Source organism: Cyprinus carpio, chromosome B19 (genome assembly GCF_018340385.1).
Source record: "Cyprinus carpio isolate SPL01 chromosome B19, ASM1834038v1, whole genome shotgun sequence".
Taxonomy (NCBI): domain Eukaryota; kingdom Metazoa; phylum Chordata; class Actinopteri; order Cypriniformes; family Cyprinidae; genus Cyprinus; species Cyprinus carpio.
In genome coordinates this window covers 828,254-843,765 of record NC_056615.1, presented here as the reverse complement: position 1 = coordinate 843,765, position 15,512 = coordinate 828,254, and the positions used below count along the sequence as shown (strand labels likewise).

The 15,512-nt window shown below is 39.4% G+C and overlaps 1 protein-coding gene across 1 annotated transcript in view; it reads right to left on the bottom strand.

Moving 5' to 3' along the window:
- Positions 1-203: 203 nt before the first annotated feature.
- Positions 204-15,512, bottom strand: part of LOC109112107 (vacuolar protein sorting-associated protein 52 homolog) — an 18,755-nt gene continuing 3,446 nt past the window's right edge. The window contains exons 6-20 of the mRNA XM_042745937.1: positions 14,395-14,570; positions 14,165-14,315; positions 13,979-14,079; positions 10,925-11,057; positions 7,413-7,470; positions 7,140-7,273; positions 6,460-6,615; positions 6,006-6,124; positions 5,045-5,165; positions 2,852-2,947; positions 1,828-1,935; positions 1,672-1,737; positions 1,479-1,590; positions 1,039-1,157; positions 204-956 (exon numbers count right to left, since the gene is read on the bottom strand). Coding sequence (XP_042601871.1) covers positions 810-956; positions 1,039-1,157; positions 1,479-1,590; positions 1,672-1,737; positions 1,828-1,935; positions 2,852-2,947; positions 5,045-5,165; positions 6,006-6,124; positions 6,460-6,615; positions 7,140-7,273; positions 7,413-7,470; positions 10,925-11,057; positions 13,979-14,079; positions 14,165-14,315; positions 14,395-14,570 — 1,797 coding nt within the window. The 3' untranslated portion in view covers positions 204-809. The remainder of the gene's footprint in view (positions 957-1,038; positions 1,158-1,478; positions 1,591-1,671; positions 1,738-1,827; positions 1,936-2,851; positions 2,948-5,044; positions 5,166-6,005; positions 6,125-6,459; positions 6,616-7,139; positions 7,274-7,412; positions 7,471-10,924; positions 11,058-13,978; positions 14,080-14,164; positions 14,316-14,394; positions 14,571-15,512) is intronic.

Here is a 15,512-nt window from a genome sequence, read left to right as displayed (position 1 = left end):
TGGACCTTGACACTGTTATTTATTTGGCAGTCTATGGGACAGTCACAAGCCTATTGGTTTTTATCCAAAATATCTTAAATTGTGTTCTGAAGACGAATAAAGCTTTTACAGGTTTGGAATGACATGGGGGCAAGTGATTAATGACAGAATTTTCATTTTGTGGTGGAGTAACCCTTTGACAAAATGATGGGAACATTTTCAGAGACTTTCCATCTAATATCTTTTATTTCGAGACGTGGAATGCTTTTCTTCGTTATATCTTAAATACGGCAACAGTGCACACATACTTTCAGAGACGTGTGTGAAAAACCAAAAGATGCCAGTTTATACACAAAAGACATTAAGAGAAGCTGCAAATGAATTTACAGATGAAACATTCAAAGAAATCAAACCATATTAAAGATGAAATTACAAATGCATCTAATGAAAAAAGAGCCCATAATCAGCAAACCAAAAACAAAAGACTGACCAAATAAAAAGATTAGTGCTCAAAATACTCAACACGCCTTTACGTCAACTGAAAATCATCCTTCGCTGCAAAATATCATACTTTTAATGTCTTGTTTTCCAGGAAAAAAAAAACATTAAGTTACTTTTACCTGATAAGCAAAAACAGTTTAAGATTGTAAGATCACTTGCACTGTTATCCATAAGTAAAAAAACAAGACTAATGTTACTCACAACCTAGTACAGATTTTCTTCATTTCGTGCCTAGTTTTGCTAATCAGGAAAATGTCTGTTGTTTTCTGAATGTGTGCAGTGATTCTCAACTTCTCCCAAAGACAAAAGCTGATGATTCAAGTGTGACTTCAGAAGTTTGGCTTGTGCTTCTTGACTTCCACCATCAGATGATGGAGGTTTATGAGCTCAGAGCGCACTGCCAGACTGCGGAAGGTCGGCTGGGAGAGGACCTTGTGGAAACCATGATAGTACTGGATGAGCTGGGTCAGCGCTCCCTGAGAAGACAACCATTCATGGGTTTGACAGCATGTTTATGAGCTGTGAGGTCTGTAAATGTATTATTTGGTGAGACTGTACCTGAATGATGCTGGTTCCGTTCTTGAAGTTGGTGAAGGAGCGCATGACGTCTTGACTCAAGGCCTCCACGGACTGCTTCCATGAGCTGGAGAAACCCCGCACCAGCTGCGTGATACGAGCTACAGACCCAGCACACGCAGACAGAGGCTCAGTAACACTTCACTGTGCTCTTTTCATGGAAACATTGCCATAGGATTCCAAAGCTTGGGGTCCGTAAGAATAACATTTTTAAAATAATTCCCTTCTGCTCACCAAGGCTTATTTGATCAGAAATACAGTACAAACTGTAATATTGAGAAATATTCAAATATATAAATATTCTAGCCCATTATCCAACCCCAACCAAAAAAAACAACTGGAAAGGAATCACACAACAAGAGACGCAAGATAAGCAGTCTGACATGAACCTCGACAGTGACCACAGCAGCTCCAGCACTCACCTTCATCGTTTCTGAGTTTGTCAAGTTGCCCTTTCTCCATTAGTGCCTCGCTCTCCTTCACGAATGCAATCATCCCTCCGAACGGAGGAGAAAGAATCTCCTCTATGAACTCCTGTTTCAGAGCGACACACACAGTTACTCACTCAAGTTACTCACGCTGAGCTTGTGTCCGGTGTGAGCTGCAGCTGCAGACCTGTGTTCTGGCCAGCAGCAGCTGCTGGAAGCCCTCCACCTCTTTACTGTCGTCCGCTGCTCTCTCCTGCACACACACACACACACACGCGTCACGTTGCGGGCTGGACTAGAACACAGTGTTGCGGCTAGCAGCGTGTCTCGTGAAGAGCCTCACCATGAGCACACCGAGCATCATGTCGTAGTTGTTGATGAGGAAGATGAGCTGGTCTCGTCTAGAGGGAAACTCAGCCGCCATCTTCAGCACGAAGTTCTCCACCTCCACCTGAAACCAGATCCCAGCTGAACATTATACATACTGTATTTCGTTGCCTTGTACCTCACATGTGCAATGACAATAAAGTTGAATCTGAATCCGAATCAGGCCCGTATTCACAAAACATCTGATCTCACCACTGACAGTTCTCCTAAATAGAGTTTTCTCTTAAAACATGTTCACAAAGCTGCTGAGACAAACTGGTACTGAGGACTAGAGGGAAGTCTTCAGCTCAGAGTAAGGGGGCGGGGTTGACCTCGTTGCTTTGGATGATGTCAGTGTGCTTATTATCTATGAACACAGTGATTGGCTGATAGTCTCTGTCAGAGATTTATTCATAGAAATATTGTAGAGCGCAATATTATGTTGCCATATTCAAAAAAAGGTTTAAAAATAAAACTGTTAATCACCACATTCAAAGAAAGTGTCACTAATTAAACTAGTATATGTTCAGCTAATTGTGTGCTTCTCGTAAACAATTAGCGAATACGCATATAAACAACCTTTTAACTAACAGAGTGGAATAATCACGGCTGACAGTAAGACATGCAAGCGTACAGAAAACCAACCTGGACTCAAGAACAGCTGTTAATGAAAACAAGCACCTCCAAAACCAAAGGTGATACCTGTTTAAAAGCTCGTTATCATCAAGTGTTTCTAAAATGTTTATGTTCCGAGGCAGCAACAGTTATCTTGGGATAGTTTGTGGCTTAGCACTCCTCTTCACTGCTCCTAACCTTTCACAGATTTAGGAGATAGTTTAAGAGCCAAAACGCTTTGTGAAACACCCTTAGAGCAAAAATGTAGCACTGACGCCCATTATTTTTAAGATTTTCTCCTGAATCAGAGTGTTATGAGCTACTTTTAGCCTGAGGATGTTTTGTGAATACAGGCCCTGGAGGACACAAGGTGCTTCTCTTCTCACCTGCAACTGTCCCAGAAGAGCGTTGGTCCTCTCATTGGGGAAGGTTTGGTTTATACTGACGACAGCAGAGGAGAATTCAGCATAGCGGCGTGTGATCTACACAAACAGCAGGAAAACACACCACTGTAACCCTGCTTTCATTCCTTCACACGGCACAGGGACACAACGCTCTAAAAACAAAAGCCTTTCTTTTTAGACTCAGCATGATTTTTATGGAGGGAATTATGACCATTTCAGAAATATACATATTTTGTACAAACTCGATTCCACAAAAGTTAGGACACTGTACAAATTGTGAGTAAAAAAGGAATGGAATAATTTACAAATCTCATAAACTATTTCATTCACAATAGAATATAGATAACATATCAAATGTTGAAAGTGAGACATTTTGAAATGTCATGCCAAATATTGGCTCATTTTTTCATGAGAGCTACACATTCCAAAATAGTTGGGACAGGTAGCAATAAGAGGCCGGAAAAGTTAAATGTACATATAAGGAATAGCTGGAGGACCAATCTGCAGGTCAATTGGCAACATGGTTGTGTATAAAAAGAGCCTCTCAGAGTGGCAGCGTCTCTCAGAAGTCAAGATGGGCAGAGGATCACCAATTCCCCCAATGCTGCGACAAAAATAGTGGAGCAATATCAGAAAGGAGTTTCCCAGAGAAAAAAATTGAAAAGAGTGTGAAGTTATCATCATCTACAGTGCATAATATCATCCAAAGATTCAGGGAATCTGGAACAATCTCTGTGCATAAGGGTCAAGGGCCAGAAAACCATTCTGGATGCCCGTAATCTTTGGGCCCTTAGACGGCACTGCATCACATACAGGAATGCTACTGTAATGAAATCACAACATGGGCTCAGGAATACTTCCAGAAAACATTGTCAGTGAACACAATCCACTGTGCCATTCGCCGTTGCCAACTAAAACTCTATAGGTCAAAAAAGAAGCCATATCTAAACATGATCCAAAAGCACATGTTTTCTCTCTGCCAAAACTCACATAAAAAATACACTGTCAAAAAGTAAAAAACTTCTCTGGTCACACAAAAATAAAAATTAAGAACTTCTTGAAAAAAAAACTGGGAGACCATGTCATCCGGACTGAAGAGGACAAGGACAACCCAAGTTGTTATCAGCACTCAGTTCAGAAGCCTGCATCTCTGATGGTATGGGGTTGCAGGAGTGTGTGTGGCATGGGCAGCTTACACATCTGGAAAGGCACCATCAATGCTGAAAGGTATATCCAAGTACTAGAACAACACATGCTCCCATCCAGACGTCGTCTCTTTCAGGGAAGACCTTGCATTTTCCAACATGACAATGCCAGACCACATACTGCATCAATTACAACATCATGGCTGCGTAGAAGAAGGATCCGGGTACTGAAATGGCCAGCCTGCAGGCCAGATCTTTCACCCATAGAAAACATTTGGCGCATCATAAAGAGGAAGATGCGACAAAAGCCTGTAGTAGACAAGAGAGCAACTAGAAGCCTGTTTATTAGACAAGAATGGGACAACATTCCTATTCCTAAACTTGAGCAACTTGTCTCCTCAGTCCCCAGACGTTTGCAGACTGTTATAAAAAGAAGAGGGGATGCCACACAGTGGTAAACATGGCCTTGTCCCAACTTTTTTGAGATGTGTTGATGCCATGAAATTTAAAATCAACTTATTTTTCCCTTAAAATGATACATTTTCTCAAGTTTAAACATTTGATATGTCATCTATGTTGTATTCTGAATAAAATATTGAAATTTGAAACTTCCACATCATTGTATTCTGTTTTTATTCACAATTTGTACAGTGTCCCAATTTTTTGGGAATCGGGTTTGTACACTGAAGGCAATCACAGTATCAATAAAGTATGAAATTTAACATATCAATCCATTTGATACGAGTGGATGTTTTGTCCGTAACTATAGCGACTGTGAGAGTTTTCTCATCAGAGGATGCTGGAAAGAGACTAATGGCTGAGCTTTACTTCACAGTTGGTGTACTTGCAGCGTGAAATTTTTAACACTGTGGGGACCGGCCTGTGGTTTTCAGTAAGGGGTAGGTTTAGGGGATAGAAAATATTGTTTGGTCAGTATAAAAGTAATAGAAGTCTATGGAAAGTCCCCACAATTCACAGAAACAAACTTGTTTGTGTGTATGTGTGTGTGATTGTGTGTGAGGATACACACATAGTGTGGTCTGGTGTCCAGCACACCCAGTTTCTGAGGATCAGTGTTTCGAATGCTCTGGATGTTCATCTCCAAAATCAGCTCAAATCTGGGCCACAGCAGCTCCAGCACAGCACCCAGCCTGCACACTCCCACACTGCACACACACACACACACACACACACACACACACAAACAAAATATTGTTGACAGTATTTTGACACACACATCAACAATGATCAAGACAAAAAAAATATTGTTGACAGTATTTTGATGTGAGCATGTCACTAGCATTATTCTCATTGACGTCTCACATAAACAGCATTTATTTTGTTGTAGCTCACTCTGGAATGAATATTTAAAGCTAAGCATGCTGAAGACTGGCGGACAGGCTGTCAATGCGAAAACATTTAACTGTTTCCTCACAAAACACTCCACCAGACATTTCCACCACTGACATCTATTAAAAAAAGCCAACTGAATATGTTTCCCAGCAGTGGTGCATTAAAGAAGCTAAAGGACATACCTGATGTCTGTATAAGTGAAAAAGTCTTGACTAAAAGTCTGTAAAAAGTCTTAGACATGCAACACAGGATGCCTATAGGCAGTGAGAACGTGTTGAAAGTGTGGCCTCTCATCTCAAGTGTAATGGAGCGTCATGTTTTGTTTTGCTATTGTCAGGACTGGCTCGGATGGCATGCAAACTAATGCATCATTGTTTAAGATCGATAACCTGCCAAACAGGCTTATGAGCTGGTAGCAAAAGTCTTACAGGCTCTGCTCCCAATAAAAACCAATAAAAGGCATAAAAAGGTCAAAAACATGCAACTATCATAGAAATTAAACGTATGCATGGATGAAATGCTAAATAGACCAATATCATGGACTTAGAAAACAGGTGAATTTTCATTTTGTACATTTCACAGGACTGGACAGAGTGAGAGCAGACGAGCAGATCGTTTGTGATGACACAGGGACTGACTTGTCGAGTGCGGGGATGTTCCTCTTGACTGTGATGGCTCTGAAGCGCAGAATGATGTGAATGCAGAGAAACACCGCAATACTGTCATAACAGTCTGACAGGTATGTGGACAGATTCTTCTGCAGACAGAAAAAAAAAACAAACAATGTTAAATAAAAACAAATGCAATGCTTGCTAGGGTAGACAATGGGCGATTAAATAAAAAACTATTACAAAATGTAATAATACAGAGTGCCGTGATCTGAAAAGATACGCATAGGGTATTCTAGAACGTGTGCTATCTTTTCATGCTAGGGCGGTTACTAGGGTATTTGGGGTGGTTGGTAGGGTAGTTGTACTTTTTGCTTGCAAACTGCATTACTAAAACACTGGATAGTTGTACTTTTTGCTTGCAAACTGCATTACTAAAACACTGGAGATGTGAAAATATAATGTAATAAGAACGTGACTGTACCAGGAACATGCTGAGTGTTTTTCCCATAATGCTGTTGAACAAATCCAGAGCAGAGTTTCCAGCCACCATGAAGAAGTCCGAGAGGAAGAGGAACTCTCGACAGCCGTTATCCAGCAGAGCGTAGTGCTGACTGCGGAAGAGCGTTTCGTACGGGTACTGACCGAGACAGACAGAGACAGATCACAAACTACACTGCTACAGTAATGAACACAAACATGGACGGTTTATGGCGATTAAGTGTGTGTCAGTCCCTCCCAGATTTCACAATCGCAGAATCTAAAGCTTGCATTTTTGTTTGATTTCTCTGCAGTGTTAAAAAAAAAAAAAAAAAAAAAAAAACAATTATGATTTTATGCTGATTTTATGGGATCATCTGTGTGAGGGACTATTATTACAAATTCACTATTTACACATTTACACTAAGCACATCTCAATTATTGGCGGGTTTCCACTGCAAAACAAAAAATGCTGCAAGCATTGCTGCAATTTCTGAGAAAACCCAGTCATGATAGGCTGCAAAAAACATGATAGTTATGTTCATTAGAATGTTACTATGATATTCTGGTCTCTAGATATGGCTCGATGTAAGTCTACGGGAAGTCTGAAACGACCTGGAATATGAGTCAGCCAGAGTTGAATTCTTAGGGCTAGCGCTGTAAAGCAGAAGATGAGTGTCTCACTCTGGAGTCTCCTCTCTGGGCGGTGTGTGGGATCAGTATGGGCCCCTCCAGCTCCGCAGGACTCAGTACCGCCCCCCTCTGGCCAAGAGTGAAAATTGTGTTCCTACTCTTGAGAGAAGGCTTGGAGAAAAAACCTGCTTAGCAGTTAAAGAAATCAACCACATTATGACGCTACAGTGTAAAGCAAATGCCTTTCTCCACCAACCTCAAAAGGAAATATGTTTACTGCCTTCCTATTGTCTTCCTATGGTAGATCTATGATTTGAAGGATATCTTTCTTGGCTGTGTCCTCCACCCCCATCAGATCATCCTTGTCTGCAACATCTTCATACTGACAACAAGAGAGAGAATGCTTAAGCGCATACATACATAGACAAAATTATATGAAAATGTATAACTCAGTTAACTCAGTTTTTGTCTTCATTGGGATTAGAGTTGAATGCTTTGGGACATTTTCCTCTGTTTTGTTTGATAAATTCCATTGCCTATCCTCTCAAGATACCTGGAATCACTGTTACAGGTACCCCAGGCACATAGTTTTTCAATTTTTGAAGCATAAAGCCCATCAAACCAATGCAAGCTTCGGATCTTCCATACTCGACTGTCAATGGCTCAGAGTGTTGAGGGGGGGGCTTACCGATAGGTCAATTAAAGTTTCAAAACGTCCAGTCTCTATATTTCCTTCCCAGCGGAGGACCGGACAATATTTCTTTGGAATTGTTATAAGTTCCCTTCTGGTAGTGCTTTGTAAAAAGTGTGGGGGGGTGGATGCAAACTAAAAAAATAAAATAGTCATTAAACTATGTACGGCAGAAGGCCATATGACAGAAAAGGAAGTAGCCTCGGAGAGGGCTTAAATGAAGCTCGTTTGGCTCTAGAGAAAAATATTAGCAGATAAGATGCCATAAATGACCCTGAGCGCTTGTGGTGTGTACAGGTCCATTGTGCTGATGCACAGTTTCTAAACTGTAGAAACAGTAAAATGATGGTATTATTAACATTACGTCTCATGGTCTGGTTGGAACCAAACGGTCCTGTATTTAAGATCCCTGCAGTAATGTATCCTCTTGCTAGCCTTCTTCCAGGGGTCATCAAGGCCAATCTGAGCAGTCTGCGGCCTTACGGCTCTTTACACAGCAAACTGTGATACAGTGTGTGTTCTGACAGCCTTCTAACATTTACACCTCCACAACTCCAACAGTATTACACGGACCATACTGACCATATTGATAACATGATCCTGACACGGGCAGGGTTCATTAAGCACTGGGCTAGGTGGGGCTGGAGCCCCGGGGCCCGGGCAAGGAGGGGGCCCGTGATTGTCTGTGGAGTAGATTGACGGACATCGGTAGCGCAGATCGCTAAAGCCCCACCACGCCCCTCACTTTTTAGTGCTATTATTCTGTGGAGCTTTTCCGTAAATTCCATACATTACCATTAGAGATTAAAACGTCACATTTGAATTTGTTTTACCAATCAAGTGCATGTATTATATATTTTACTTTTGAACGAACTGTGCACGTAGCCTATCTATCAGGTGATCGCTGCACCTAATGACTGCATTCACCTCTCTTCACTGCATTCTGGTGTGTCACTAAAATCCACAACAATCTTATATAACTAAAAATGACAACGGACACAAAGAAATGAAAAAAAAAAACATAGTCACTAAAATCCACAGCTAGTTTATTTCACTAAAGCTGATGATGGAGTGGGAGTTGTGGAACCGCAAATGGACCGGGCACATGGAGCTGATAAAAAAAAACAGCGTCATCATCCCCACAGATTTGAGGTTAGTTTGATCATTAATTTGATAGATGTATATTGCTTTATGTTTTTGAACAAACTCTAAAGGCCTATATTCACCTATGGGTTGATAAATTTATTTTGCGCGTCGTAAGCTTTTCATTTAAACAAATTTTAGACATTGTGGTTTAAAAACTAATTCAACTGTTCAGGGACATTAAGCAGTGGGGCAGAATTCATTTTGGCAAATGCACTCGTTAAGACAGTTTCTGAAACGCGTGGAGCACACATGCTCGTACAGCGGCTGACTAAAAAAAATGTTTCACGCCTTGTGTTTACCTGTTTGAATTCACATAGTTATGTGTCTTAAATGAACATTAATAGTTAGAGATAAAGCATGAATTGAATTGAATTGAGAGATAAAGCATGTGCACTAGTTGGCTATTATGAGATCCTGGCATTATATGATGAGATTTGAAAGGTCTATAAATAGTTCACCCAAAAATTACAATACTGTCATCATTTACTCAGTTTCAAGTTGTTCTGAACCTGTATGAAAATCTGTTCTCCTCATCATAAAAGAAGATATTATGAAGAATATTAATAACCACCAGAAAGCTTCTGGTCCCTGTAGACTCCAACAGTGTTTTTATTTTTTATTTAATTTTCTTCATACTATGGAGGTCATGGGGACACAGAAACTGTTTGGTTACCAGTAGTGCTCCAAATATACATGCTTGCATTCAACAGCAGAAGGAAAAACATACAGGTTTAGAACAACAACAACATAACTTTAATTTTTGGGTGAACTATTCCTCCAAAGAAGTCTAATATAGCTGCTGTTGCCATTTGTGTCAATAATGTAAATTAAACATTAGAAAGAATCACTCACTGTCCTTGACCAAATCGCTTTTGTAAAATAAAGTATACTGAATTTATACAGTGAAGACTTTTCCTACTACTCTGAAACTAGTTAAAGCTTCACGCAACAAGAGTTTTGCATTAAAGCCTATTCTGGCCAAGAACTGTGCAGTTAGACTGGAAGTGATTGTTTGAGCAGCATGTTAAGTGACCAGCCACAGCTTTTTTACTAGGGGTGTTGAAAGTAATCATTCCATTGCGAAGCGGATCGATTATAGCCTACTGACATCATACGCATTTGCATTTGTCACACACTCTCTTTTTTATAATCTGAGCTTGGCTTTTTCCTGCATTTGGCAGGTGTGTGCACTAAAGACAATCACAGAGTATGCACTGAGACATGTGCGTAATGCTTGACAGTGCTTCCACTCGCTATTATTTTAGTCTTTTACTTTAGACATGCTTTCATTTCTGCCATTTGAAATGCAGTATGTCCACAAGTACTGACAGACTTCCACAGCGCTTTGTGTTTGTTTGTCCTGAAGCTCGATCGTGGCTGTGGTTGAATACACAGAGTACTTCTGTGATGCGAAATCAATGTAAACACAGTCAGTTCTATGTTTTCAGAACAGTACAAAGCATCTGATATGTGGAAACAGATCTGTGCATGTAGCCTGTTAAAGCTGCGTCTGTCCATGATGTCACCAGTAATAATCAAACCGCAAAAATGCGAAGGAAGAAAGAAAAACCCATAACTAGGACTGTCTGTACACTTTCAGACACTTAAACAAAAAGCACTTTCAGTATTGAGAATGCTTTTATCACTTGTAATTGTATTTCCCCCTTCATAACTTTATATTTGCTCGTATGTTATGAAGCTATATCTATTTGGTCAAATTCTTAACAATTGTTTTGATTTATTATTAATTTGTAATTATTTTTAAAAGTAGCCTGGTTATATAATTTAATAAAAATACACAAAATAGATTTGATATAATCGTGATGCAGCGTGATATCAAATTGAATCGAATCGTTGACATGATAGTCGTAATCGAATTGAATGGTGAAATCAGTGCTGATTCACAGCCCTATTTTGTACATGAGGTTTAGAGATGAATAAATACACTGTATGTCTCGATCTAAACTCATCCAGTCAGTGTTGGTGCGTAGCCTGTCACCTGGACTTTCAGCAGTCTGCTGCTGTAGGACTTGAAGTAACTGAAGTAGATCTTGCTCATGGTGTCCACGTACTCGTCCCGGATCTCCTTAGCGACTGTCCTCTCATTGGCTAACAGGAACTGATAGAAAAACCTGCAGATGACCAGAAACACCTCCATAATCTCACTCAACAGAAATAAGAAAGGGTCAATCGTTAAAAGTGGAGATATTATAAATGCTGTGCAATTACTCTTTCCATTAGGGCTGCGCATTGCCAAGAATCTGGCGATACGATACGTATCACGATACAGGGGTTGCGATACGATATGCTGTGATACACTGTGATACTGTAAGCAAGGCGATATCTTGGGATATTTCTTATTTTAGGAATAGGATATATAGTTTAGGAAAGCTGTCACTAAGAACACACCACCATATGCAAACCTTAGCAATGAATAAATAAAAAAAAATGATTTAACCAGTACACAGTGGGTTCTGCATTTGCAATAATCAGTCCCTGTAACATTCAACATTATTCAACCACTTTTTGTGCAGTACGAGTAAAGGGGGATGTTGAACATTTCCACCTGGATTTCACAGGTTTTTCAGTTTGTATTTATGTTCTGCATGGAATCGCAGAGACCGTGACGTGAGCATCGCCCCAACTGCACAAAATGCCCCCAAAATAAGAGAAAGCTGCGGCCTTGCGGCGTTCCTACCGCCTGTTGCGCCCCGCGCGAGCCCCTCTTCACATGGGACACGGCGGAACCGAGGCGACTTTTTTTTTTATACTGATATTCCATTTTTGAGATGTGATACAGTATCGCCAAACAAAATATTGCGATACTCACGTGTATCGATATTTTCTTACACCCCTAGTTTCCACTAGATATTATTATTATCTGTTATGGTGTCAACTGTACTTCAGGATTCTTGAATTCATTTGTTTTTGTTATTATTTTATTTAGAAAGGCTCTGTTAATCACAGGTCAGCACCAGGGCTGTAACGGTGGGACTACCAAAGAGGGATCACGCGGGACCCAAAACATTCAGACCAGTGGATGACACACATTATATTTATGACTATTAAGAATTAATAATAACTCATTACCTTTCTCTTTCAAGAGTTTTTTGTGGCAACCTTTACATTCATGTTATTTTGATGTTTAACCGTCCTTTAAGTGAGAAACAGCTGGTTTTAAAGTGGGAACGGCACAGCATAACTGTGTTGAACCGAAAGTGTAAGGACAAAGACAAATTCTGCATTCTCCCTGTATACAAACACACACACATATATATACTGTACATACACACACACACACACATATATATATATATATATATTAGAGGTGTACGGTACACAAACATGATGGTTCGGTACATACCTCGGTTTTGACGTCACGGTTCGGTATGGTTCTGTTCAGCAGGAGGAAAAAATACTAAACAATTTTTTTTTTTTTTTTTTAATAATGTTTTACTGAACAAATTGCTCTTTCTTTAAATAAATTCAATTATAATTAAACTTTTACTTAAATCTACATTATAAATAATTTTTACAAAAATCTATAAAAACTACCTCAGCTTCTGCTCTAAACTATAGGGATCCCTTTTACATTACTACAAGGTAACAATTACCAAGAGCCCAAACTTAAATTTAATTAGCTACTATTTATTTTTAACTTTAAAATCAACACTCAAATTAAAAAAAAAAAAAAAAAAAAAAAGCAAACATGTAAATTGCACTCAATGCAGTTTTTAAATGAACTTCTAAATTATACAATTAATACATTTGTTGTTGAAATCTAATAATTTACACAGTGGCTGTCATAACTTGTTTCATAAAATATTTATTTAAATATACTTTAAATATGATGAGTATATAGTCTAATATTTCTCAAAATGCTCTTCTCTACACTTAATTTCTCTATAACAAGAAATAACGAGCTGTTATGGCGTTATTTTACTGACAAATGTCGAGAGCACATTATTGTAGCACGAAAGCACATCAATAAAATGTGGATTTCCTTTGCTCTCGCACAAAACCGGACGCGTGCGTTCAGATACACGCTGCTCTCGCCCGGAGAGAGTGCGCACACTTAAAACGTGTCTCTCCTCTCACTCAAACTGTGTCCTGTGCACTCACAAATCTCTGTGTGCTCATGCGCTATAGATATTAATTCTTTTCACATCTCAATTAATCATTGTCAAAGGTTGTCATTATGCACTTTTAAAAAGTTGTCTCAAAACAGATTTGTGCAGGGCCTTTCCTTGATTTTTTATTGTTGTATTTTATTTTAACATAAACTGGTTATTGTAGCTACTTTGTTTTACTATATGTCTTTTATGTTTGTATTTGGATCTTTTCTGCAAACGCACATGCATCTCTCTGTAAAATAGGCTACTTTGTAAACACTGTTTTAAAAGGTACTATATAAATAAAGCTTTAACCAAACTGACTGATGAAAATACTACATTAAATATAATTGGCTGAGTGAACTGAACCTGGAATTCTTTTGACAATCAAAGATGGATCTCTAATTTCTTTTCAGTTTAATAATATTTAGTAATGTTAATGAAATAGAAATGGCCAGCAATTGGGTGCTTGGATGATTTGTGCATAACCTGGTTGGTCTCTGAGCAATTTATCTAAAAACAACATATTATAGCCTATGGCCCTAAAGACTTTATATAAAACATCAATGTTATTTTGAAATCCCGATCTGAATCAAATGATTCACGATACGCAATCCGATTGGAGCACTTCGAAACATTTTGCGACACAATAATTTAACTGATTCTGAGTTTCAAAAAGCTCCGTTGTGTTCTTTGCTCGCTTTCTCTATATAATTTGTTGTTTGAATAACCATGGAAATTAAATCATTAAAATTAATAGGCCTACAATGTTTTTATTAAACTGAGATCACACTGAATACAGTTTCCATCGTATTAAATACATTTCATAAAAACTTTCAAAAGCACCCACCCCTCTGTTTTTTTCACAAATCACACATACATATATATATATATATATATAAATAGTGCATGTTAATCCACACTCCAGTGGAAGTGTGTACCTGTACTTGAGTAGTGTGTTCTGAGGGATCTGGTAGTTGGTCATGGGCTTTCTGAAGGAGTAGATCTTCTGCAGGATGAACTCACGGATCTTTGAGACGGCCTGTGAACAGAATCAAAACCTGAAGCATCTCTTCCTTCGAGAGCGATGGGATCATCACATTAGTCGACCTGTGATGTGCTCTCACTTTGATTTTGAGGCGATCTACGATGTCCTGTATGTCGGAGCAGGCGAGGGTTTCTCTGAAGCTGAGCTCTTTAGCGTAGTTGATCTTGCTGTTGAGCTCGTGAAGCTGCTCCAGAAACTCCTGCTCCGTCACAGGACTGTCCAGAATCACACTGAAACACACACACACACACAGAGTTCCTGACTGCGTCGTTCAGAGGGAAAGCCCTGCCTGTGATGAGAGGCTCTTACGAGATCATGGTGCTGGGGACGACCAGCTCGTCCACCAGCTGGCTGAGCTGACTGCGCACGGCCTGCCGGTTCTTCAGCCTCAGGTTCATGCTGACCGACTGCTGCTGCAGCGTCTGGATCTCGCTGCTGATGGACGACAGGTCGCTCTGGAAGCTGCTCAGCATGCCCTCCATGCGCTGCACAGAGAGGAACAGAGGCACACAGCATTTCAACGAGCCCAGCAACACACCAGCCACCCATCCTATCCACATCCAAATATTTCAATCTATACGTGTACCGAGTTTCATATGAACACGTGCTAGTATGTGTGAGATATGCATCAAGTTTTCTGTTCCGGGGGCGGCATCGAGCCCCTGTGCCATGCCCGGGTCCCAGCCTCCTCGGCATCCTAATGGCCGCAGATTCCAATGTGTTTGCCATTTTTATGGCTTTAAAGAAGCTTTTAAGAAGAAACCAACATATAGTTGACATTTGAGGCTTAATGCTATAGAAAAGCAATACAAGTTTTCCAGGAAGAGTGTTTTCAGCTTGTTTATTTTCATATAAAAATATGGCATGCAGTTGCTTCAAACAATGGTATGAACATCATTCAATGTAATTGTAATTAATAATCGCAATTAAAATTTCAAGGGAATAATCGACATTTATGATTTTTGTCATAAACGTGCAGCCCTAATTTTAGACTCAACATTGACTTAGAAACCAACATATAAACTATATGTTGGTTTCTAATAAAATTATTTATGCATGTGAAATTTCACAGTGTAAATGCATTTATTGCACCTCTGCGGTGGAAAGATGTTTGTTGATACAGATTTCAATAGAATGGTAACAACTCTACAGTTTCTTATTATTCCCACTGAATTAATTGAAACAATGTAAGAATTTGATGTGGAAGGTGACACATTTAATAAGGTTAGGGGCAAAAAAATTACCATTTATAAACAAAGTGGGAAATGACATCTGTTATGTTAAAACTCATTTCCAGTGTATTGTTATTTCTACCTCTGTCCAGTCAAAGAGCATTTATTTTGAGAGTTGTTTGCGTGAGAAACATCTGTAACTTAGTCCAGATTAGGGGAAACTGTAATGTTTAATAATTTATTTTATTGTGTAAA